Source organism: Papaver somniferum, chromosome 5 (assembly GCF_003573695.1).
Source record: "Papaver somniferum cultivar HN1 chromosome 5, ASM357369v1, whole genome shotgun sequence".
Classification (NCBI taxonomy): Eukaryota; Viridiplantae; Streptophyta; class Magnoliopsida; order Ranunculales; family Papaveraceae; genus Papaver; species Papaver somniferum.
In genome coordinates this window covers 114,677,412-114,703,932 of record NC_039362.1, presented here as the reverse complement: position 1 = coordinate 114,703,932, position 26,521 = coordinate 114,677,412, and the positions used below count along the sequence as shown (strand labels likewise).

The following is a 26,521-nucleotide window of genomic DNA, read 5'->3' as shown; positions in this document are numbered from 1 at the left end:
GAGAAGCTCTATTAGTACCGTTGGTGGCAAACTAGATAACTGCGGTTTATCTTTTGTTTTCGATTGATTTGATTGACTAACGGTGGTTGAACTTTGATTTCTAGTTTGTTTATGCTTGAGAATCTTCTCTTCTGATATAAGATTCACTCAAACTAGATCGAAGTTTCAACGGGGATCTTTAGACTGTTTGTATATCTAAAGACGTCTTGTGATAATCCATTGTTAACAGACTCCTTTCTATGCCTGATTGATCACAAGAGATTTAAGTCGATTATGTGCAGGTGTTTATTGAAGATCTAAGAAGATTTGAAGACAAAGAAGACTTTGAAGATTTCTGATTTGGGTTCATAATCTTTAGTGTGCACAATACTTGTTTCGATAAAAGAGGATCCAACTATAATCGGTTTATCATTGTGGTAGATTAGATTGATTAGTTGTGTAGATCGGCATCCATACAATTCTTTGTGATTAAAACTATTGATTGCAAAATCTTAACAATTACGTTGGTAGTTGATGATAAGATAGATCTAAGAACCTGACAAAGGAGTTTTTTGAGATAAACAGAAGAGCCTTTTGTCGAACTCACATCACTTGGTTGAAAAGAGTTGATACCAAACAAATTTGTTGTTCCTTTACTGTTTGGAATACGAACCAAAGAAATTGTTCCAAGTACGTGACTTATTACAGGTCGGAGGCGTGGGAATACAGACAGAACTAGGTGAACTATAGGTTTAGTTGATTGCTCTCAACTATACGAAGTTGGTTTGATTTTGTATAGCGGCTTAATCCTGAGAGTATTCAATTCTGGAAAAGGTCCCGGGGTTTTTCTGCATTTGCGGTTTCCTCGTTAACAAAATCTTGTTGTGTCATTTACTTTTATTTTCCGCAATTATAATTGTTGTTATTATAATTTAAAGTAAATTACACAAAAGTTAATTCCTATTTACTTGATAAGTAATCCTATTGTGTTTGGTTAAGTCCGAACCTTTTATCAAGTAAACATACTTCATTGTTGTATTGTCTCTATCTCGTATCCATAGACGATCATACCAAGTGTGAACCAATTTGTTCTATTGTATCGACTCAGTCTATAGGCAATCACTTTCGGAGAAAGGACTTATAGGTGGAAAAGTTTTAGTTTGAGGTATATTTGGGTACCCTCGTCTTTTCAATTGGTATCAGAGCAGGCAAACATGAAAAGATCTAACAATCTGTGTTTGGTGCGATCCAACCTATAAGAAAATGAATCTAATGAGTGATTCAGTTAACGTAAGTCAAGATGAGAAATCTTCACTTGAAGATAACATCTTCTGTGAATCTACTGAACATGCTGACCCATATAATGTAGACTCTGGTGATTGGAAAACTTGCCTAAAAAAGCAACTTGATGAGATTTCTGAAGATGGTGACTCAGAAATTGATCAAGATGTTGAAGATTATCTATCTGAATTTTCCTCATTACTAGGAGTTGTCTCCACAAAAAAACTGTCTTCCTCAGATGTAATTGGACTTCTTCTATGGATATCAGAATTCCATATATCTACTTAAAGACTACAAAGAAAGTCTACACTCAAAAACTCTTGAGTTTGAGAATCTCAACAGGAAATATTACTTGTTGAATAAGAAACTTGTTGAGTTAGAAGCAAATCCTCTTGAGTGTATAACATGAAACAATCAACGAGTAACGAACACCATGAGCCGGATTTCTTCATAAAAAATCCTCTTGAGGATCAACTTGATGAAGCTCTTGAAAGAATCAAGGTCTTAGAAGAGGACTCAATGATATCACAATCAATTTATCTTCCATGTTGGACAGGGGCGGATCTACATGTTGACTTGGGATGGCTTAAGCCAGCCCAAAGTCAAGGAAAACTCAACATTTTACAGTGGTATTGAGTTTGATAAAAAAGATTCATGCCTAAATTATAGGCTTAAGCCACCCCCAAAAATTCAATTAGTTTTAAAGCCACACCTAACTTCATTTTCCAGTTCCGCCACTGATGTTGGATGCAGGGAGAAGTCATGGCGACAAACGTGGATTAGGATATGATGAAATTGATACTTTTTCAATCAACAAGGAAGTAAAATTCTTAAAGGTTGTTTGCCCTTCCACTCCAGAAAATCCACCTGAACAAGCTTGTACGCCTGAGACACCCAAGTGCTCAATTGAGATTCCGACGGAAACCATCTCCAGAAGCAGCAGAAGAAGATTCCAACCAAGGATCAACATAGTAGCCGAACATCTCATAAAGGTAAAAATAAAAACTTTATTCCTTTCAATAAGCATTGTTATTATTGTAGAGATAAAGGTCATATGCAAAGGGATTGTAAAATTCGAAAGATGCAAAACGCTCTATCATTTGTATCTAAAGAATTGAAAAGTGTCATCTCCAAAAACCTCTCAGATCATCACTGTCCTGTGAGACAAACGAATTTTTACAAAAATTCAAAATCATATCCTAAAAGAAACATTTCTAAAAGGAAAAATTATAGAAAAGGTAATACTTTTATCAATGGGGATATGAGATCTGATTTTTCAAGATGGAAAGATGTAATGTCACTAGAAACGAAGAACCTTCATTCAAAGTCCACCTACAAGTGGATACCAAAATCTGAGAAGGTTTCCAAAAGGAAGTCATCTAAAACAATCTCTAAGAAAAACAATCCTGTTGTAATCTTATACAAAGATGACTATGAATGTCTAGTGCTTAGGCACAAAAAGGATCTAGAGATATCTAGTGATATCAATGTGAAAGCATCTTTCGATGATTTGCTACACTGTAGAAAAACAAAAGGGGAGTTAACCTTAACTCTATGACTTCTCAAAAATTGCGATAGCCTCTTCGCATGTTTAGGCTAGGTTTTTGTTTCGATTTTTGTGTAGAAAAGCTTTCCTATTTGAGCTGCTTCCTTGAAAAAGGAAAACCAGGGTCTATAAATTGGTACGATTATTCTCTTGCAATATCACAATCTTTTGATACAATGCTTTCCTCTTATAAAGATAGTGAGGAAGACTTAACTGATGAACAGAGAACCAATCTCATTATGACTGTTCAGCATCGACACTGGCTCAAAGAAAGAATTTCTCAAACAAGAGGTGTTCTTGCTGAAATCTAGGTTCTAGTTGAAGAACTTGAGAAACATGAAGTGGTTGCAGACAAGTCTCTTGAGACATGCTTCAAAAGTTTGAACACTGAAGAAACCTTAGTGAACAATAAGAGCACCACTAGAGATTAAGATATATGTTGTAACACTTAATCCAGGAAAATAGACATCATTTTTTGATTTCTTTTAATGATTGTATTAGGTCTATTATGAATAAAACTATCTTACTATTATGAATAAAATTATTTTATTTATAATTTTTCTTGTGATAGTTTTTGATTTACATAGCATGTGCTTGAATGCTTTATGTTATTGCTATGTATGTTTATGGGATGTTTGATTTCGATTTTACTACCTTGATATTCGATTTCATAATGTTGTGAACCCATATGGTTTGGGTCTTTTTGATTCAGCAGGATTAAGTTCTATCCCATGTTGGTAGGCTTTATCAAAGGATCATGAGGGGTTCTGATAGAAACAATATGTTGAATCGTTTGGTTTAGTATAAAAGCTATGTGTTTCGAGGTTTTCAACTTTTGCTTGCAATAGTTAAAAACCGGTTTTCAACCTTTCTCTGGTAAAGGTTGGTTGTTGTTATTCTTTAATTTCGCATAAGGATGACAACATAATGATATTTCGTTATCAATTCTCCCCTGGAAGAAGATGCAATTTTTTTTCTCGGTCAACAAAAAATAGAGTAAAAAAACGAAACTGTACAGGGACTAGGTCTTACTAGCGCATAGTCGTGAAGCCATCATTAATAAAAGACCTATTTGAAACGAAAATACACCTCTCCAGGCCATTCTACAGAAAGAATGAAACCTGGCCCACCCTTATAAAACTCAAAAATATCTTCAGCCAGCAAACATGCTTGCTTGGCCAAAGCATCAGCTGAAAAATTAACTTCCCTATAGCTATGAATATAGCGTATATTGGTATAGAAGCTCTTCGCCATTCTCCACTTCTGCATTAGTTGCCAAGGCAATTCACCTTTTTGAAACGCTTGGATGCAACTCATCGAATCTGACCGAATACAAAGGTTTTTGACACCCTATCTTTTGGCTAGCATCGCACCATAAATAACAGCACATACTTCCGCATAAAAGTTTTCTGCCAGCCAAGACCGACACTAAGGACGCCAAGCACAGCCGAGTTGGAATCACGGAAAGTAACACCAGAACCAGCTTGTCCTGGATTTCCAAGTGATGCACCATCACAACAAATCATAATTTCACCTGGGTTAAGAGAAGACCAACTAACCTCAACTAGAGTGGATATTTTACAAGCTCTATGTCGCACCTTGAAATAGTTCAAAATGCGCAAGTCATCCAAATTGTTATACACATGACCCTTCATCCGAATTGAGTTATCACGAATTATCTGATAAACTCTCCCTTTAAAGCCGAGCCAATGAACCGCAATATCTTCCAAATAAACCTTATTCCGCAGCTTCCATAATTATGTGACAATTGCAAGATTAGCAACAAGCCACAGATCCTTGATCATCCTGTTGCGGCCCTTTGCAGCCTTATAAGAGGCCACAAGATCTTCATTTGGCTTCAGTTTAAAAATTCCATCCGCCCAAGCCCAAATCCGCTTAACAATTCTGCAATGCCAAGTGATATGACTCATAGTCTCACCGTTCTTCCTGCACAGACGGCACATAGTAGGCATGCTCCTACCAGTCTTCTCACCATTCTTCTTCAGTTGCACAACATTGTTTTGCCCATACCTTCCAATATTGTACACTCAAAGTAGGATGCACAACTTTCCTAGTGAACAAAGTCCCAATAGGCAGAACTTCAGTTGGCGCCTTAATAGCAGCCTTTGCAGACTTAACTGAAAAAACGCCCTTGCTATCCAAATCCCAAATCTTGTAGTCTTCACCACCAGCAATAAGAGGTAAATTATCAACATCAATGTTGCAACGCAACATCAAATTTCTTGTTCTTTGAGGAATGACCCAAGCACCCTCAACAATAATATCACTAACCTTGGCCTTAAAATCATTAGGGCCTTTGGAAGTGATTCCAAGCCTCTCCAAAATCGAAAAATCACCACACCAATTATCAAAAAATAGGGAAGTATTAGCACCATTACCAATAATTGAGCGGGTATGTCTCTGAACAAAATTGTAAACCAATCTGATTCCTGGAAAAACCGAAGAACCAAGCTTATAGTCAATCAGGTTGCCATTTGTTTTGAAGTACTTCGCCCTCAAGAATCTGGCCCAAGTTTTATCTGAGTCCCTAATAGAAACCCACAACTACATAAGCATTGCCTTGTTAACATCCAAAAGCTTTCGAATACCAAGGCCACCTTCACGCTTTGAACAACACAAATTATCATAAAAAACTGTAAAGTATTTACGGTTTTTTATGATAATTTGTGTTGTTCAAAGCGTGAAGGTGGCCTCAGCATCACTAGACCAAAGAAAATTTCGAATGGTCCTCTCAACCTGTTTAATAACCGTACATGGTAACTTATACACCTCCATGGAATGAATAACATAGCTTGAAATCACCGATTTTATCAAAACTAGCCTAGCTTGAAAAAATAAAAGCTCACCCTTCCAACCAGACAACTTGTCCATAATCTTCTCTACTACTTGACGAACATGAATATGTCGAACAATGCCAGGCTTCAATTGAATTCCCAAATATTTATCAGGGAATAAAGATCTTTCCATGCCTAAATAATTTGAAATAGCAATCGCGCGAGAACCTCTATCACCACCATAGTAAAACTTGCTTTTGGCATAACTCACGCACTGGCCAGAAGCTCGTTGATACATCCCGAGCATATCCTTCAAATTCTGCAGGCTATGAAGATTGCCTCTACAGAAAATAAGAATATCATCCGCAAAGACAAAATGTGTAGGCGCCACACCTTTCTTACTGACCATAGTGTGCATACTACGAGCTGCAAACATCTTAGAGAGATTACAACTTAAGACATCCTCAATAAGAACAAAAATCAAAGGTGATAGGGGATCACCTTGCCGCGAACCTCTAGAAATACTAAAGAAACCTTAATCATTACAGAAATCCGAGCAAAACTTAGAATATTAAGAAGCCACTTACACCAGGTCTCGGAAAAGCCATATTGACGAAAAACTTCAACTATGAAATCCCAACTGACAGTATCAAAGGCTTGGGAAATATCCAGTTTGAGTTCAACATTTTCATGCTTCATTTCCGTGCTGAACTCATTGATCAATTCCGACGCCAAAGCTATATTTTCATGAATATTCCGACCCTTCATAAACGCCACTTTCTCCTCAAAAATCAACTTGTTAAGCACAGTACCAAGTCTGGTAGCCATAATCTTTGTAATGATTTTGAAAAAAAAAAGTTACTTTACCAATTGGCCTATAATCTTTTATAGCATCAGATTTATTATTTTTTGGGATTAGAACAATAAAACTAGAGTAAATGCCATTGGGAATTTTTCGCATCGCCCAACAGTTTGCAATGTCATTAAAAAGATCTCTAGAAATAATATTCCAGCAATGTCTATAGAAAGAACTTGTAAAACCGTCAGGGCCAGGTGCCGAATCCGCGCCTAAGTCGAAAACTGCAGCCTTAACTTCATCCAAAGAAGGAATAGCATCCATAAAAGCACTTTCAGCAGATGAAATGCTTTCATGCTCAGTATCGAAAAGCTTTGAATCAATGTCAACTTCACCACCGTTGAATTTTGCTTGATAATGATTAACAATGTAATCATTAATCTCATCCTGCAAAAACAAAGTAGAGTTAGAAGAAACTTTCAGTTCAGAGATTGTATTTTGGCTCCTCCTCATGCGAATGCTATTATGGAAAAATCGAGTGTTTTGGTCACCATCCTCCAACCAAGTAACTCTGGATTTCATTTTAAGCATAACTGCCAACTCCGTACGCACATCATCAACAACCTTTTTAGCATCCGCAACCTTCACAAATTGTAATTCATTCCTATGATCATAATCTAGCAGATAACTCTCAACTTCAAATCTTAGTTCAACTTGTCTTAAACGAAATTGAACATCACCAAACACCGTTCTATTCCAAATCTTCAAGGCCTCCTTTAATCTTTTCAATTTAGAAGTAAACACAAAAGGAGGCGCACCCTCAAGAGGCATCTTCCAATTTTCTTCCACCAATTGCATAAAAATAGGATGTGAAAGCCACATCTTTTGAATTCTAAATGGCACTCGGCTAGGCCTTGGATTTTCAAAAGCAAACCCAAAAAGAGGAGAATGATCCGAACAAATCCTAGGCAAAGCCTTACACCTACGATTTGCATATTTATCATACCAAGCTTCATTAACAATCGCTCTATCATGCTTAGAGACAATTCTTTGCAAACCACTCCCGCAATTGGTCCAAGTATACTTTTTTCCAATAGCATCAGCTTCAACCAAACCATTGTCAGAAATCCAGCTTCGAAACTCATTCATATAAATTTCTTTAATCGGCCTACCACCCTTCTTCTCATCCAAGCGCAAAACGCAATTAAAATCCCCCAACACCAACCAAGGAATAGATATAAAATCAAGCCCCAATTGCCGCTAAAGTCTTCTCCTTGCCACCGTATCACAAGAAGCATGAACTGTCGTGAAAAAATCTCCAGAAAAATTCAAAGTGATAGCTTGTTTTGAAGAGGACAGCACATCTGTCCTGACCAGAGAATTTCACCACAAGACCCAAATGTTACCCTTTTCACCATCAACCTCATTATTAATAACATCTTCACAAAAATCAAACATTATTAACTTCCTAACAAAACGCGTAGTGCAAAAAAACCTGCGGTTCCGCAATACAAATTATGTCAGGCTTATGCAAGTGATAAAGCTCTTCCAACTTGGCCCTTGCACCATCCTTATCCAAGCCTTGAGTATTCCAGTAAAAGACACGCATTATTTAACTCTATCCTTCGGAGGGCTTGCCGAACCCCTGTTTGAGTTTTTTCCCCCTCGAGTAGTAACTTGGCTAACATTAGGCACAATGACAGGCTTCTTTTTAGTAGCTTTTGGGTTTGTGTTCTTTTTATTTTTAGCTTGATCCTTCTTCTCACGTTCCCACTGCTCTTGCAAAGCATTCTCTAAATCCCTTGTTTCATCTTCAACAGTATTAGTAGTACTCGATGATTGTAGAGTACTAGGATGATTCTCCATAACAATGGTTTCTTCTTCCTCCTCATTCTCCTCGGTGCCAATATCAAACATGTGGGAGGTCTCAAGAGGCTCCGTTGTGTTTGCTGGCGCATTCTTTTTAGTTTTTTTAGCAGGAGAGCTAAAACCATCACCTTCAACTTGCTCCATGATATACATAGTAGGAAATTCCCATGTTGCAATAGCTTCAACGTCGGGCACAACTGAACCATGCATGGCAGCATCCGTGTCAGCTGGCGTGGCAGGTTGTTGCATTGCAGCTTGCGTGGCAAGAAGCGTAGCAGCATGCGATGCAGCTTGTCTGTCAGCTTGCTCTTCGGCTTGTTTCTTCTTTTCCATGATTAGTCTTAGAGCATTCTGTAGCTTTGTTAAAGCTAAATCCTGTTCCATCTTTGCCAAATCCGCTTCTTTTGCCAAACGATTTGCAATTTGTCTTTGTTCTTCGTAAAAAGCAAATAGTTCTTCCTCCTCCTTATTTAGATTACTAGAATCTGAAGTAATAGCGTCATCCTCATCTTCATGTGTAATATGAATTGGTTCATTAGCATTGTTACTTGCTTGATTAGCAGATCGTTCCTCAGGCAAAGTACTTTGTCCAATCTCCTCATTACGAACTGTATCATCAACATTAGAACTTGTAGATGGGCTGGGAAAGTGCGTATGCACCCCAGCAAACTTCACACCAGCAATCACAAGGTCATTAGAATTTTCACCATCATCCGACTGGTTGATATTATCCACACCTTTGCCAGTTGGATTTTTTGGAGGATTTACAACCGGTGGATCTTCCTTTCTATACTTCCTCATATCCCAAACATTCTTTAGCTCGTCTATCTCCTTTTGGATAGACGCTTTCTTCTCAGGATCAGTTTCAACATCCAATTTCTTCTTCAAGTCCTTAGACTTCTTGGAACGACAATCATCCCCACTATGACCAATAGATTTACAATGCTCACAGAAATCAGGCATGTTCAGTATCTCATAATCAAGGTAAAAAACCATCAGGAAAATCTTCATCATCAATAACAATACTCTCAAAAGGTTTTGAAAAATCAATATCAACTAGAACCGCAGCAAAGTACCCATATTCCTTCCTTAGAGTTCTTGGATCAACACAAACTGGCTTACCAATACCGCGAGCCAATCTGAACAGAATTTCTTCATTCCAATATTCTAGATGGAGGCGCGTAAAACGCACCCATACAGCTGCTCATGTAACCTTCTCCGATTCAGGATTGAACTGTGGCGTCCATGGCATCACCTTAAGTTGTTGCTCTTTAATCTTCCACAGACCTTCATAACTAACTCTCTTTCGATCAACTTCATTGAACAATTTAATCACATAGTAGCCCTTAATCCAAGGAATAAATTGAACATCACCTGTTAGCTTCCATTGATTGCATAAACTGTGTTTAACTTCTTCAAACTTCGCGCCTAGAGTTTTAAAATCAAAACGACCAACAAGGCTGTACTTCCAAATATCCTTTGATCGTTGGATAACATCCTTTGGAATTTTAACCACAATCTCCCCTGTAGAAGAATGAACTGGAGGATGTGACAAAGATTCCGCATCAATTGCTGACATAACATGCGATCGCTTCTTAACTACATTAACATATGAACGCTTTCCCGATTCAGGTTGGCTATTATTAATAGGGCTTCCAACTTCAGCAGCGTTTCTTGTTTTTGGAACATAAACCTGCTTGGATTTGGAACATGTTCGATTAAGCTGAGTTGATCGAAAAATTGTACGTGAACGATCATGTCGATCAGGTGGAGCTGGTGGATTTTTCGCCATTAATTGACGCAAAATCGTTGGAACAGAAGATCACCGTGTAGATAAAAGAAAAGAGAAAAAACCGTAGCTTTTCCGGACAAACTCTAGGTTTCGTTTTTTTTTTCCTGGAAGAAGATGCAAACATATTGGAGAACAGGATGCGAAATTTGAGGCAACGAGTTTGTTAGTTAATCGTTTTCCTGTTTAAGAAAAGCCTGATTTTATTTCATATATTTATTGCTTTTGCTTAACAAAATTTCGGTACAATTGATGTTTTATTCCATTATTTGTGTATGGATGTATGTGTGATTCAATTGGTTCCGGTTAAGAAAAACTATTGTTATGTTGCTTTATTGTTTGATATCAATCGTTTAGGCTTACAAAATTTCGGTGCTTTAATGTCTATGTTGTTTCAATTGCTTCTGGTTGAGGTAAATAATTATGCAAGTTAATTTATTTGGTTTGTATGAATTGTTTATGGCTTAACGAAAGAAAAGGTTTATGGGATGAATTGTTTAGTCCAATTCAATTCGGGATAAGAGAAACTAAGTTAATTCTGATCTTATTTAGACTTATCAAAGTGTAGGTTTCGGTTATTCAAATCTAATCGAATGCCTTAACAAGAAATGCTAGTTAACTAACCTAGTACTTGTCTTGTTTAAAATTTAAAGGTCTAAGTTATATGGATAATTAGAACCTGATGAGAAAAATAGAGTTATCTTTATTTTGGTCTTATCGAACAAGCGATTGTATTTGTACAATCGGTTCAGCAAAGGAACTAAGGTACTTAGTCGATTTTTGGTTTGCTAAACTATTAGGGAAAATTGCTTTAGGCAATTGTTTTCTTGGTAACTGTTGATGGTGGTCTTTAGTTCGGGGTCAAAATCGTAAAACCCTATATTTAGCGTTGTGATCCTGCAAAGGAATAAATGCCACTTGAAAGTAACGAGTGCTCAAACCTCTTTATTTACACATGTATTGAATAACTCAGTATATATACATGAAATTCACTCAGAATGGTACGTGCAACAACAATCCCAAATATTCTGTGAATTATGTTAGCATTATTAATTAATGTATGATTTGCCTAGTATTTTCCATGCTATGTTCTCAGCCGAACTCTCATCATTGACATGACATGAAGATTAAGTGTTCACTCTCAGCAGAGTAGCATGAATCTCCCGAAGTGCCAATATTGAGATCTGCATGAAATACCCACACAGGCTACATCACTCTCTGACAAAGAGAGTCTTGTATCGACGCGCTTCTAATTAAAGGACATCTCGATCGAACATGTTTAATTTCCTTAAGGGAAATCTAGACTGTCCATATCAGTCTCAGAAACGATCACGGACACACAATTTGGCCGTGAAATTATACAATCCTAACCAAACCCTGACAGGAATAGGCAATCGTCGTGATGACCACCGGCGGGCCCACTAATTTCATAACCGACCGAACATCACCCATGCATCTCCCAGCGTTGTCAAACGCCAACCCTAAGTAGGGTGGTCGCGCTGTTTGGGAGAAGCTCGATCGAGCATAGACTGTCCAAGACAGTCTTAAAATCATCGCAACCGTCCAACTTCGCCAGCTTGGTTGGACGGATTGTATCATCCCACGAGTGATCAGGAAAGTACTATCACGCACGCCGGCGGCCCCACTCTCCCCTCACCCGATCGGTTTGCTCACGGCGGGGCCATAAAGCATGAAACGCTTTCCCAAACTATGGCAGGCGTGATACTTCTAAAGCCCCAATTTGGGACGCGGAAGTACACTAGCGTCTTAGATCAATCACGACCATCTAACTTATCCAGCCTATTTGGATGGCTTAGATTGTATTTTGGACCATCAGGAAGGTGCACATAGTTCACCGTCAGCCCAACATTGTCCCCACGTGATCGATTTCCCTAAGGGAAGCCAACGACATGCCAAACCGCTTGGTCAAACTCGCGTGGACGTGGCTGTCTTCAAACCCTAATTTGTGTTTTGCGGCAATGTATTTCTGTCACAAATTGATCGTGGCCACTCATCTTCGCCGGTCGAATTGAGTAGCCTAGATCCTATTTTTGATGAACCAAGAGGTGTAGACATGCACGCCGGCAGCCTGTCTCATGCATGCCCAATCGGCCCGTGTGGATTAGCCCACGGTGCTTGGATTCGGTTGGCCAAAGTAGGTACGACGCATGGTCCCTAAACCCTAAATTTCGTCAACGGCGATACACAACTGTTGTAAATCATCTTGTTCGTCCATCTTTACATGCATAGTTGGACGATGTAGATTTATTTCTAGTAAACCTGCAAAGCAGCATGACAACCACCAGCCGCCTCCCTTTCACAGGGAGTGATCGACCAAGTGACAGCTTGTTTACACAGCCCTCAAACGATCGTCCAAAGATAGTCTGGCATGTTTCCATTTTAAGACGCTCAATCCGCGACTTATTCAATCAAGCTTTAAAACAATGATGTTTCATACACATCGATTAGTTTGAGCTACTTAAATGCGATGTTTCACATGCATCGAATACATACAATATTTTATATTGGCCTCATAAACAACTTAGTTGTTTCACCTAATAGCACCATGTTATTCTCCGCGGGTCCCACGACTTGACCTACTTATTCGCGACATCAAACATGTCACAAACTGGGGGATGCTTACTGGGGTATTGGTCTGGCGGTTTACAGCATGCGGCGTGCAACGTGCCCATTACGAGAACGTGTTAGGAAAAGACAGACGGTTAACAATGATGGAGTAGTGGGTGAAGGCGTGGTAACGCAATGATCACCAGCTCTTACACAACTCCATTACTCCACCACTTAACTTCCTCCACTTCCTACGAGATCAGGGTTGCGCTCAAATGACTTGTAAAAATATATTTTCAATCTATTTCGAAACACAGAACATAAGTGTTATCAACACAAGTATCCAGAAACCATTTTCTGATATGCAAGTCACATACAACCACACCTTCATATTTCAACATTCTGATCTCAAACACCTTCTCCGCTTCTCTCCGTAAGATCAACCCTTTTCCTTCACCTTGTGACCGAAATGAATCTGGAACGACCATTTCTTGGTTTAGGCCAGAGTCTTACAGATTGATTTCTCGAACCTAAAAGAATTCCCGTGAAGTGCATTTGTTTAGGGTTTAGATTCGTTTCTCATCCAACACACCCCAAATTACCAAAAACAGCAGAATCAGTTTTTACCCCAAAACAACTGGCGACCACAGTGGGAGATTAATCTCTCGGTTGCAAAATCAATTTTCAATTTCATTTCAATTTCTCAAAATTCAAAATAGTGGATCTTAGGTCTGGATCAGCGACCAATTCCGATGGAACTATCACTGAAAACACTCTCGGCGTTGATGTCCTTGTCAGTAGCGCTAACATACAGCCTGTGAATACGATCAATGCATCTCGTGGAACTACGTCCTCTACCACCAACACCAGTGGAGCAGGAGATATGCCCTCGGTAACACCTCCCATCACCAGAGCCAGAGAAGCCGCAAACCCCAACATTTCTTTAAGTGTAACGCCTCCAGTCGTCACCAGAGCAGCTGCTACTCCCCCAACAGGACGAGGGGCCGGAGGAATCAGAGGAGGCCAACCTCCTATTACCATTTTTGATTTGATGGAGAGGCAAGAAATTCTCTCTAAGGCTCAGACAGACATGGATTCGACTCAGAAAGAGGTACTCACTTTCCTCAGGACATTAACAGAACGATTGCCACAAGAGTCACGACATCCCCTGGAACCAACAAGGAGTACCTTCAACACGCCTGGCGCGAGTGCTTCAGCAGGACGTGCCTACCTAGATGAAGAAGACCGTATTGCTCCTGAACGCCCATGGGAAAGGCCATCCAACTTCATTACTCGTGAGGATCTGGAACGACTTCTCCAAAATCGAGGCAATGAAAACCCGGTGGACCTGCACCAACACCAACCTCCATATTCTCCTGATGTGAAGCGAGTTCCCGTACCGAGAGGATATTCCTCTCCTCATTTTTCCCTTTATGATGGTACTGGTAACGCTCGCGAACACATTTCTCGTTTTCTGGAATCTTTGGGAGAACACGAATACAATCACGTCCTCCGCCTGAAAGAATTCTCAAAATCGCTTACTGGAAGAGCATACACCTAGTATAACAACAACGCACCAAACAGCATATCGAACTGGTGTGAGATGGTCACCGCCTTTTACAAGAAGTATTTCTTCGTGTCCGAGAAAATCACTTTCTCGGACTTGGGAAGAATGTTTCAGCGAAACAACGAGCGTCCGGACGATTACGTCAAGAGATTCAGAATCCAAGCTTTGGATTGTCACGACCCGAATGTGACCGAACAAAAATTGGTGGAGTCGTGCATTAACGGTATGGTTCCCATCTATCGTGATTTCTTGGAGAACTTACGCTTCCAGACATTCTCTGAACTTCATGAAGCTGCTAAACCATCGGCTACAACCGCACCATCACTTTTAGAAAGAGCCAGGCCGACCAGGGGTGAGGATGCACGCGAAACCCGAGGAAATAGGCGTCTTATCAACAAACAATACAACACCGGTCCTTCCGTAAGCGTGGTGGGTGAAATAGGAAAAATGAAAGATCCAGCGATGGAGCAACAACCCAAACGCGCAGCGCCAGCGCAGACGACCCCATCCCGGAAAGCCGAGGCTAAAACTCCTGAAGCCGGAGATGCTGCTCCAGATTTCCCATTTCCAATATATGAAGTCATTGAACTACTGGAAGCACGGATTCAAGATTTTAGATGGTGGATTTTCGACAAAGGCTAAAATCGTAAACTCATAATTATACGAAGCTCTGATTCAGCAATCAGACGTGAGTATCGAGACACGGGTCTCTCATCGAATTCTCAACGGAGAGTACTTTCTCTCAGAGTACATGTAGATATGTAGTCTCACGACTGGACAACGACATATCTCATGAATACTGAATACTTTCAGTGATTATTTCTATATAGTATCACGAGATGGACGGCTCCTAGACAGCTTGCTCTGCTAGTATAGAGCGATAACGTCTTCAGGAACAAACAACAAGTTTACCTTGACTATATAAAGGATATGACTTACCGACAAGCTCATATCGGGATAATTAATGCTCCTAGACAACTTGCTCTGCTAGTATAGAGCCACAAAGTTAATTATTCCTAATTAAGATTAATTCTGCCGTGACATTCACTACTGAATTCCCAGAATAATCTATTATTGCTCCTATTCCATGATCGAATCCACGACTGGTCCCATGGAATGGGAATAACAATTGCTCTTATTCCATGGTCGAATCCACGACTGGTCCCATGGAATGGCAATAAACAATTGTTCTGATTCTATGACCGAATCCACAGCTTGATCTCATAGAATAGAAATAACTATATTATCTCATTACTCCGATTTCATGATCGAATCCACAACTGGTCTCATAAATGGTAATAAATAAATCTTAATTACTCTGATTCTATGGTCGAATCTACGATCCCATGGAATGGTAATGCTCACTTTATAATTCTGAATTCGTAGTCGAATCCTCAGCTGATCTTATGAATTAATAATAAACATTTTATTGCTCAGTTTTTTGAATTATTCTCCACCGAATTCCACAATTATTAATAAATAATCAACAACTGGGCGTCTGAGCTACCTCTAAGTAAGCCCCGGTTCAAATGGTGAAGGTGTATTCAACGACGATACACTAACAGTCACCGCACGAACGAGTATTTCAAAAATACAACGAAACGATAAACCTATGCAAAATAGAGAAGAAAATAATAAATAATTAAAAATATTGACCAGGGTGCTGGGAGCACGGACACACGACCGACCGACCGTTTCGTGGTCAATCCCACACCAGTTTTATATTTTTAATGCATTTTTATTATTTTCCATGATTTGATGAAAATTCTCTCATTTTATCAAACTCCTGAAGAACCATGAATTGCTCCCTCCTTCGTCCCATGTAGTCGCTCCCTTCTTCGTCCCATGGTTAAACTCCTGACGAAATATGAATTGATCATCAATTGATCAAATTATGGTTTCTGAATCCAATGATCATCATTCCAGATTCCAACCTTAATAATTTTACGACGACCTCATGGTCATTAATTTTATTAATTATGATCGGTTCAACGACCAGTATTCTAATTAATATTTTTGGTACGCTGCCAATAATCCATCAGATGAGCAACACATGCTCAGACGATCAAATATTCAACAATTCATCACATGGGAAACACTTGCTCAGATGATAAATATTTGCTCAAACCAAGGAATATTGGTCCAACAATCAATATTCAATGATCCATCGAATGAGCAATACTTGCTCACTTCATCGTAAGAACTATACCTCTGTCTCATGACATGTTCAATTCATGAGTTTCAGAACATCATGTTCAATTCAGCAACTACATGGACTCGTCGTCCCATCAAACCACGAAGTCATCAATTGACTAACAAACCACGAGACGTCAATCGTGTCACTTGGGGGATATCACTTAGGGTTTTGGTCTGGCGGTCTACGCCACGTGTGTTCAAACACACGATGGAATGCGAGCAAGTTGTGCAATCAGTTGAAGGAATTCACGAGGTAGTGGGTGGAAAATCGACCAAGTCTCCACACGTTGAGAAACTGGTTTCAAACACGATCTCCACTTCCCCACTCCTTAATTCCATCAACTGTCACACTTCATGGAATCATGGTGTCTAAAATTCCAGCAATATAAATAAGTCTCTGAATCATGATTGAATCATCGGCATCAAAAGTACCATCAATCTCATGTCTCATCGACAACACGAGATCATCAACTCATCAATTGAGCAACTACTCTCAATTGAGCAATTTCAATCATTCAGAATTCAGAATTCACACACCCACAATCTTTGATTACCATTGATTCCACACATTTCCCAGCTTCCCTCCTACAGATCAACCCATCCTCTCTTGTGGTCGAATTTACTCTGGAACGGTCATTGTCTTGATTTAGGACGGAGTACTATAGATTGATCTATAGAATCTAAAGCACCCCCTTTGCAGCGGTGTATCTGTGTGAGGTTTAACATTTCGCTCGGTTCGAGGAGTCTCCTCCGTACGGTCGTCTCCTCAATTCCTTAAAAACCAGCAAATCGTTTTTCCCCATCTACAGATTGGCGACCACAGTGGGCGATTAATCTCTCGGTTGCAATCTAACAATCTCACAAGATGGTTGGTCTTAGGACTAATTCAACTAATTCAGATCAGAATATTTCAAACGGCAACATTCCTCATGTTACACCTGGCGGCATGGAAGGCAGAGGGATCCCGACTTTGGCAGAGTTGGCTCAAATCCTAGAGGTCCATACCAGGAACATGGACCTGATGAAGGAGACGATAAACCACATCCTCGAATTTCTCATCAGATTAACATCCGAGTTAGGCGGTATCTCCGCTCCAGAAGCCTCAACACCGGGGACTGAAGCGTCATCTGACCTTCAAATCAACAGCTTCACCACATACGAGAAGCCGGTGGAACAAGAGGTCACACATTTGATTGAAAATCTATGTGAACTCCTGCACTTCTCCAGGGATCAGCGCACAGACACATTTTCAGCACTCAACCAGATATCATCCAGCGTGTAAATAACGCCACCAACACCATCAGTTGAAGAAGTCTCCCTAGTGCCTGGGCATTTGATCGACAACATCTCTTTTAGAGAAGAAGATCGCATGACGGATGAAGGACACAACCGGGTATTGTATGTCACTGGTTTCATCAAAGGAACCGAATTTAGAAGAGCTCTTGTCGACACCGGTGCTTCCACCAACATTGTCACTATGAAGACTCTCAAGATGGCCAGATTCCCACAAGGTAAAATCGTTCGCTATCCCATCCTAATGACATGATTTGAAGGAAGTCAAATCCATACATATGGATATGCATACATAGATTTGAGGGTGGGGCCGATTCGATCGAAAGCAAAGTTTCATGTGATCGAGCAAGAACCTGACTACTACATAATACTGTGACACCCATGGCTCCATGATAACAAGGTGGTTCCTTCAACATACCATCAATGCATGAAGGCCCTGCTCGACAACAAGATCGTTTGCTCCATGATAACAAGCTGGAAGACTATCGAAAAGGCTGATAACGATCCGTCATCCTCAGCTGCTAAAATGATCAAATCACCTACTACACCGACTAAACGCCATAATGGTCAAGTCTCAACTCCAGGGTCAAACTTCACGACCGATCGAGATGTAGAAGGGAGAGTCATTTATCGCCGACGGAAATATTAGCAATTAATCGGGGAGAACGATGAAAAGTCTCCCCACCATGAAGAATCGTGTCAGAGTGAGCTATCACTTGAAGAAGAAGTCCAGGATTCCCCACGACAACTGCAGGACGGCACTGACCCTACCACTGACGATCTTGAAACAATCAACATTGGGACTGCAGACGATCCAAGGCCAATCCTAATCAGTTCAGCACTATCACCAGAGGAGAGGACCGAGCTGATAAAATTTTTGAAAGAATATCAAGATGTCTTCGCCTGGACGTACGAAGAAATATCGGGTATGGATGACAAACTCGTCACCGATCACCTGCACATCGTCCCTGGTTCAAAAGCTGTCAAACAACCGCCCAGACAATTTAGACACGAAGTCGAGGAGCAAATCAAGGTCGAAATCCAGAAACTGTTAGCAGCAGGGTTCATCAAGCCTATTCTTCATCCAACGTGGCTAGCAAATGTGGTACATGTTAAGAAGAAAAATGGTCAAATCAGATGTTGTGTCGACTTCAGGAACTTGAATAAATGTTGTCCAAAGGATGATTTTCCTCTACCCAACATTGACATGCTCGTCGATGCAACCAGTGATCACGGTATGTCCTCATTCATGGATGGCTATAGTGGGTACAACCAGATCAATATGTATGAACATGACGCCAACAAGACTGCGTTCCGTACTCCCATTGGGAATTTTCACTACACTATGATGCCCTTTGGATTAAAGAATGCTGGTGCCACCTATCAACGAGCCATGACTTCCATATTCCACGACATGATGCACAAGCAAGTAGAAGACTATGTTGATGATGTGGTGGTAAAATCGAAGACTCGAGCATCTCATCTCGAAGTTCTAAGACAGGTGTTTGAAAGATGCATAGAATACAAATTAAAAATGAATCCTTTAAAATGCGCATTCGGAGTTTCTTACGGAAAATTCTTAGGATTCCTGGTCACGGCTGAAGGGATCAAAGTCGACCCGGACAAGGCAAAAGCTATTACCACCATGCCTCCTCCACGAACTGTGAAGGAACTACAGAGCTTTATGGGAAAGGTAAATTATATTCGACGCTTCATTCCTGGATTAGCTCAACTCATTGCTTCGTTCACAGCTCTGCTGAAAAAGGAGCAAGCTTCACCTGGACAGCTGTTCAACAAGAAGCTTTCCATAAAATACAACAGATATTATTGTCACCGGCCGTCATGAGGTCTCCAGTACAGGGACGACCTCTGATTCTTTACATAGCCTCCAGTGACATCGCCATCGGCACACTCCTCGCTCAGGAAGACGACGAAGGCGTCGAACGACCGATTTACTACTTCAGCCGCACAATGAGATACGCTCAACTCCGATATCCAAAGGACGAAAGGGCATGCATGGCATTGGTACATGCAATCCATAAGTTCAGACATTACTTACTATCTAACAAGGTCGTACTCATCTCCAAAGTTGATCCCATAAAGTTCTTTCTATCAAAGCCAGCCTTGATAGGGACACCAGCGAAGTGGCTACTCCAGATGTCAGAATTTGATATAGCTTGCACGCCACCTAAAGCCATCAAAGGTCAAGCAGTCGCAGACTTTCTCGCTGCTTTTCCAGGGGAAGACACAACAACACTACATGAAGAAGTGCCCGGCGAATTCCCAGACATCTTGGTCATCAAGGAAGAAACATGGCTTCTATACTTTGATGGATCTGCCACCCCTAGTAGTGACACCGGAGGAGCGGGCGTAGTGCTGGTGTCTCCATCTGGTGAAGTTTTCTCACATTCGTTCAAGTTGGATTTCCACTGCACCAACAACTCAGCGGAATATGAAGTCTTCCTATTAGGATTATCTTTGGCCAAGCAAGCAGGAGCAACACACCTCGAGATAAGGGGAGATTCAAAATTATTGATCAAACAGATGAATGAAACATATTATCTTAAAGAAATCACACTTGCTCCATCCAGAACCGAAGCTCAACGACTGTTGACCTATTTTGCTGACGCAACGATCGTCCATACTGGACGGACTAACAATAGGCATGCTGATTTCCTAGCAACTCTCGCCTCCAAGCTGCATTTCGAAGGAGCACAAAAAAAGATCACTGTACAGAAGCGTACAGTATCTTCGACTTGGCTCACTCAGATCGAAGATATTCCAGCGAACGATTGGCGAGCACCCATCATTCATGAATTGAGCAGCTCTATTTCAGAAGGCCAAGTCAGCCTCAAGGAATTGAAGAACTACTTATTGCTTCATGGAGAGATATACTATCGAAACCCTGATGGATATCTATCACGATGTCTTGGGAGCGACGAAGCGGAAGAACAGCTCAAGCGCATACATGAGGAAGTCTGTGGGAAAACGTTAGTGGTAACACTTTACAGAAAGCTTCAAAGAATGGGGTACTACTGGCCATCCATGGAGACTCAGTCAAGAGATTTACAAGGATCTTGTCCTGATTTCCAAACACCTCCTCATCACTTGGAGGTTTTGACGGTCCACCACACTGGGGACTGGAGGGATCCTTACATCAAATACCTCAGGGACAACGAACTACCACTGGAAAAGAAGCAAGCAGTCAAACTCATTCAGAAAGCTAAGAGATTCGTCTATCTCGATGGGATCTTATACCGCAAAATCTTTGGTGGAAATTTACTGAGCTGCTTAGCCGAACATGAAATCCCTACAATCCTGAAGGAAGTACATGATGGAGAACATCAAGGAAAGAGGAAACTATTTCTTCAAATTCATGAGAAGTATTATTGGACGACCATGGAAGATGATGCAGCCGCACACGTTCAGAGGTGTCACCAATGCCAAACCCATGGTAATCTCATCCACACTCCTTGTCTCCCGTTGAATTCTGTGAATAGTCCGTGACCTTTCTACAGCTGGGGACTAGATATCATTGGGAAGATCAATCCAGCATCTTCAAAACAACATGAATACATCATCACTGCGACAGAGTACTTCAACAAGTGGGTCGAAGCTATTCCTCTTCGAAGCACTACTGGAGTTACGATTGCCGCCTTCATCAAAGAGCACATAATATGCAAATTCGGAGTTCCTAAGCATATCATCACAGATAACGGAACTCCTTTTCCGAATCAAGATGTTGAGAAGCTGCTCAATAAATATGGGATCAAACAAATCTTCTCCACGCCTTACTATCCACAAGGAAATGGTCAAGCAGAAAGTACCAACAAAACTTTGATCAGGATTATCAGTCGGACGATTCATGACAATCCTCGATCATGGCATGAGCAATTACCCATGGCTCTATGGGCTTACATAACTGCACCAAGGATCTCAATCAGTACTTCTCCATATTCCCTTGTCTATGGAGCCGACGCCATACTTCCAGCAGAAATCAAAGTTCCCTCAGCCAGGATTGCAGCATCCAGTGGTGTACAATGGGATGAGGCTGAAATCTCCAGATCAAGAATCGCTAAGCTAGATATGCTTGAACAAGGAAAACCAAGGTGGAAAAATATGTGGAAGCTTACAAACAGAGGATCTCCAGAGCCTACAACAAAATGGTAAGACCTCGAACATTTCAAGTAGGAGATTTGGTATTAAAGACGGCAAAGCACATTCAACAAGACATGTCTGCTCCTAAGTTCTCTCCTAAATGGGAAGGGCCGTATGTTGTTATCAAAGCAGTCTCTAGCGGATACTATAAAATTTTAGCAATCAACGGAGGAAAGGAAGGAAACATCATCAATGGAAAATGGCTCAAAACTTATTATGCCTGATCCATGAAATACACTATCTCTTCATCATTTAAAGCATTTTCAAAATGTAATTTCATTCCTCCAAAGAGCATGCGGATGCTCCTTTGTTCAGTAAACATTCTATAAATGAGAAAAATTCATTCACACCATGATCAATTGTTTCACCTAACTAGAAATTCAGAGTTATTCAAAAAACAACAACCACAAATGCTCACTCAGAGTAAACCATCCAGCAACGGATAGTCCCTGTAAGAAGCCTCGTCAAGATTCTTCTGAAAATTCTTGGTATTTGCCTTCAAGTCTTACACCGCTTTCTCAACCCTTGCTGACTCCAGAGCCAGTATCCTCTCCTCATCCAGTAAAGCTGCATTCATGGAAATTTCATCAGCAGCCTCTGCCGCCTTATGAACCTTGATTATCTCAAGACGACGACGGAGCCAGCTTACATTGAATCGCAATATCTTACAATTAGAGATCATTTCATCCCATTGGTGCAGTTCATGGTTTTTGACGTCTCGCAAGTGCATCTGATTCATTTCCTCTATGATCGGCAATATCCCCGCTACCGTGGTTAAAAGGGTTGGAAGAAAACCTTTCCACACTTCTGTGGTAGCAATGTGACCATACTTCTTCCAGATCTTGGTGTACATAGACGCATAACATTTGGGAATCACGAATCCGCCGACCATTTCGAATAAAAGTCCAGCGGTTGGGTATTCACGAGCATGGACACTGTCTCCAGTCTCCACGGATCCTGCAGAATCTTCACATGCCTGGTTACTGCTTTCCTCAACCTCAACCACAGTCACGGACTTTCCACTCTTTCTTCGTCTAGCATCGACGACGACACGGACATCCGCCTACGATGAAACGAAGGAGTGTTAATCTCGGGACTCAGCACAATCTCAAGAGTCATAGGTTTACTTACAGATGATCCAGCTTCAGCACGAGCCGATCCATACCGGGCAGGAGCTCTAACAGTCCGCTTAGGCCTTGCATTATGAGGAGTAGTATTCTTCTTACAGTCCTACGACAAATCATTCCCTTGTGATCAACAATCTCGATTGAACAGAGACAAGAAAGGAGGAGAAGAAAACGTGTACAACTTACTGAGATAGATGTTGTTATTTCACGCTTCGACTGAAGATCATCTTGATAATAAATGCTATTGCTCGACATGACGACAAGAGGGTAGGATCAAAACTTCTCTGCACGATGAAACTGACTCAGGAATGGAAGAAATATTTGCGTGGATCATAGATTTGGAGTCTTGAATATATATATATATCAGGCGATAGTCATATAATCAACTCAGTTACGAGTTTCACTGAAACCCTAGGCTTCAAAGATCAATACCGAAGACGCGGAGGAAAATAACGCACTGGGGACTGAACATCACGGGTCAAAGGATAGGCCACGCGACCTTGTACACGTCAAGAATTCTCAACCGTGTGTTATTTTACTTCTCATGAAAATCGACAAGTCATGATGAATTTGTATATATGGACATTGGTCCATGTCATGGATTAGAAGAAATCGACGTTAACAAAATGTTCATCATTCAGAAGAAAAGTGTAATTGAAGTAAAGTCGTTTAAACAGTCAAAAGAAAGATATCCACTATGAAGACTAAAAAGGGAATGCTCTAACGTCTAAAGAAGATGGAAGTAAAACTACTCGTCGGACTCATCCGAATTGTCAGCTTCATCGTCACTGTCCTTCTCGGAATTATCTTCTTCAGAGTCACTGTCAGGATCATTGGTGAAGTCCGATGGACGGAAGATAACATCATCATCTGAATCCGAGTTATCTTCTGCTGCAGCTTCAGCTTCAATTTTCTTCATCATCCTCTGATGCTCTCTTTCATATCGATCAGGCTTAATGTAACGCTCGGATGGTTCCCATGTGATCTCTCCTTCAGAAGCGTCAGCATCAGAATCAGAAGGCACCCCATCCAAGAATTGACGCTTCTCCTCAACCCTCTGTCTCTTACGCCGGGTGCGATCTTTTTCACGTTGATGGGCATCCTCCTTTTTGTCTTCAGCTCTTTTCTTTTCGAGTTCAGCAAAAGATACTCTTCGCTCACCCAAGGGAACATTAGGCTTCGCCCCTTCCTGGGTAATCCTAGCCTTTGATTTCGCTACAGGAGCGTCGGAATCCTCATCAGAAGAGCCAGAGGAAGAAGAGGAATACCAGTAATCGTAATTGCTGTTATTGTTGGTCGACATTTTCTGGAACCGAAAGATCAAAGATTACTACTATGTAAACAAACCAACATCATAAAAAATGGTAGCTCTTAACTCTTACCTTTTATACTTCCACTAAAAATAGTGATAGTAATGCTAGATTTAACACCTCAAAATCGTTCGTCTCTTCGAAAACTGCAAAAAACGAACGAAACTTTATTTAGTTTCCGAAACTGATTTTCCATGAAACCACGGACACAATTTTCATAATGTGAACATTCACATAACTGACCTATGAAGTTCATAACAATACAATATTCTATCATAAATATATTGTCTATCTTTGAAGAATCCTCAAAACCCACGTTTTGATTTTTCGAAAAAACAGCAATTAATGCAACTTGCATACATAAATTCTCAAGGATTTTATCTAACGAAAACTAACTCATGAAAATAAAATATATCATCATATTTTGCACAATATATGTCACGGCTGCATATATATATATATAAAACTATTTTTCCTTCGTATCATCATTATTTGTCTTTAAAACGAAGGTTTATTTCAAAAAATATTGTGAAAGCTCACATCTCATACATATGATAAAGTTTTGTATTTACATGAAAGCTCATAAGAAATTTTTTATCACTGGACGCAAGTTCATCATATGAATTTTCCTTCGAGTCGTCGTAATTTGTCTTTAAAACGAAGGATTATTTCGATTTCGTGAAAATTTACTCCTTTTATGATAAAACCGTGGTACACATGAAATCTCATACACTAAGTTTTATCACTGGGCCTAGGTCCATATACTAAAAAAAAAATCTCTCCTAAATCAGGGATTATAGTTAGTTTTCAAAACTAACGATTGAACGAACATACGTTTTCAAAAAAACGAGGGTTTTTTCATAAAACTCACACTAATATACACACATGTATATAAATTCATCATGATCAAAGCATGAAAAACCCATGATACTCATGTACATCAGCAAAAAAAAAAAAAACGCACCTGGTCGGCCGGAATTTGGCTGGCAGCAACGGCGACGGCGGCACCGGCGGCGACGCTGATCGGCGGAGAACTTCTCCTGCTCCTGTTGACGTGAAGGTGGTGGAGGGGTGATGGAAGCACTGGTCTTGGAGTTAAAAAAAAAAGGATTAGTCCCTTTTATATCAATTTTATTTCCAAAACCTAATTTTCTAAGGATTTCCTTATTGGGCCCGAGCCGCGAATCCTAACCGACCACGAACTCGTCGTCTAAACCAGCGGTTCAACACCAATTTATGCTAATCAAACGACGCTCCAATCATGACATTGAATCCTTCATCAAGTCGTGGTTTTCTCATGCTCTCTAAATCCGGTAACGTCTCAACTTACGACTAAGTTCAATTAATGGTATTATTATTTATGGCCGGAAAATCACCATTTAATGCTGACTGAGGAACACAGCTTTCCTCAGTAAGAAGGGGACTTAATGTAGATGGTGGATTTTCGACAAAGGCTAAAATCGTAAACTCATAATTATACGAAGCTCTGATTCAGCAATCAGACGTGAGTATCGAGGCACGGGTCTCTCATCGAATTCTCAACGGAGAGTACTTTCTCTCAGAGTACATGTAGATATGTAGTCTCACGACTGGACAACAGCATATCTCATGAATACTGAATACTTTCAGTGATTATTTCTATATAGTATCACGAGATGGACGGCTCCTAGACAACTTTCTCTGCTAGTATAGAGCGATAACGTCTTCAGGAACAAACAACAAGTTTACCCTAACTATATAAAGGATATGACTTACCGACAAGCTCATATAAGGATAATTAATGCTCCTAGACAGCTTGCTCTACTAATATAGAGCCACAAAGTTAATTATTCCTAATTAAGATTAATTCTACCGTGACATTCACTACTGAATTCCCAGAAAAATTTATTATTGCTCCTATTCCATGGTCGAATCCACGACTGGTCCCATGGAATGGTAATAAAAATTGCTCATATTCCATGGTAGAATCGACGACTGGTCCCATGGAATGGCAATAAACAATTGTTCTGATTCTATGATCGAATCCACAGCTTGATCTCATAGAATAACAATAACTATATTATCTTATTACTCCGATTTCATGGTCGAATCCACAACTGGTCTCATAAATGGTAATAGATAAATCTTAATTACTCTGTTTCTATGGTCGAATCTACGATCCCATGGAATGGTAATGCTCACTTTATAATTCTGAATTCGTAGTCGAATCCTCAGCTGATCTTATGAATTAATAATAAACATCTTATT

The 26,521-nt window shown here is 40.3% G+C and overlaps 1 protein-coding gene across 1 annotated transcript; it reads right to left on the bottom strand.

The window, feature by feature from the left end:
- Positions 1 to 4,167: 4,167 nt before the first annotated feature.
- LOC113279482 lies at positions 4,168 to 7,546 on the bottom strand. The gene is made up of 5 exons (XM_026528176.1): positions 6,524 to 7,546; positions 6,189 to 6,432; positions 5,674 to 6,027; positions 4,838 to 5,256; positions 4,168 to 4,554 (listed from the first exon to the last, which is right to left on the bottom strand). Exons 1-5 carry the CDS (start codon positions 7,544 to 7,546, stop codon positions 4,168 to 4,170), a joined length of 2,427 nt encoding a protein of 808 aa, XP_026383961.1.
- Between the last annotated feature and the right edge of the window lie 18,975 nt (positions 7,547 to 26,521).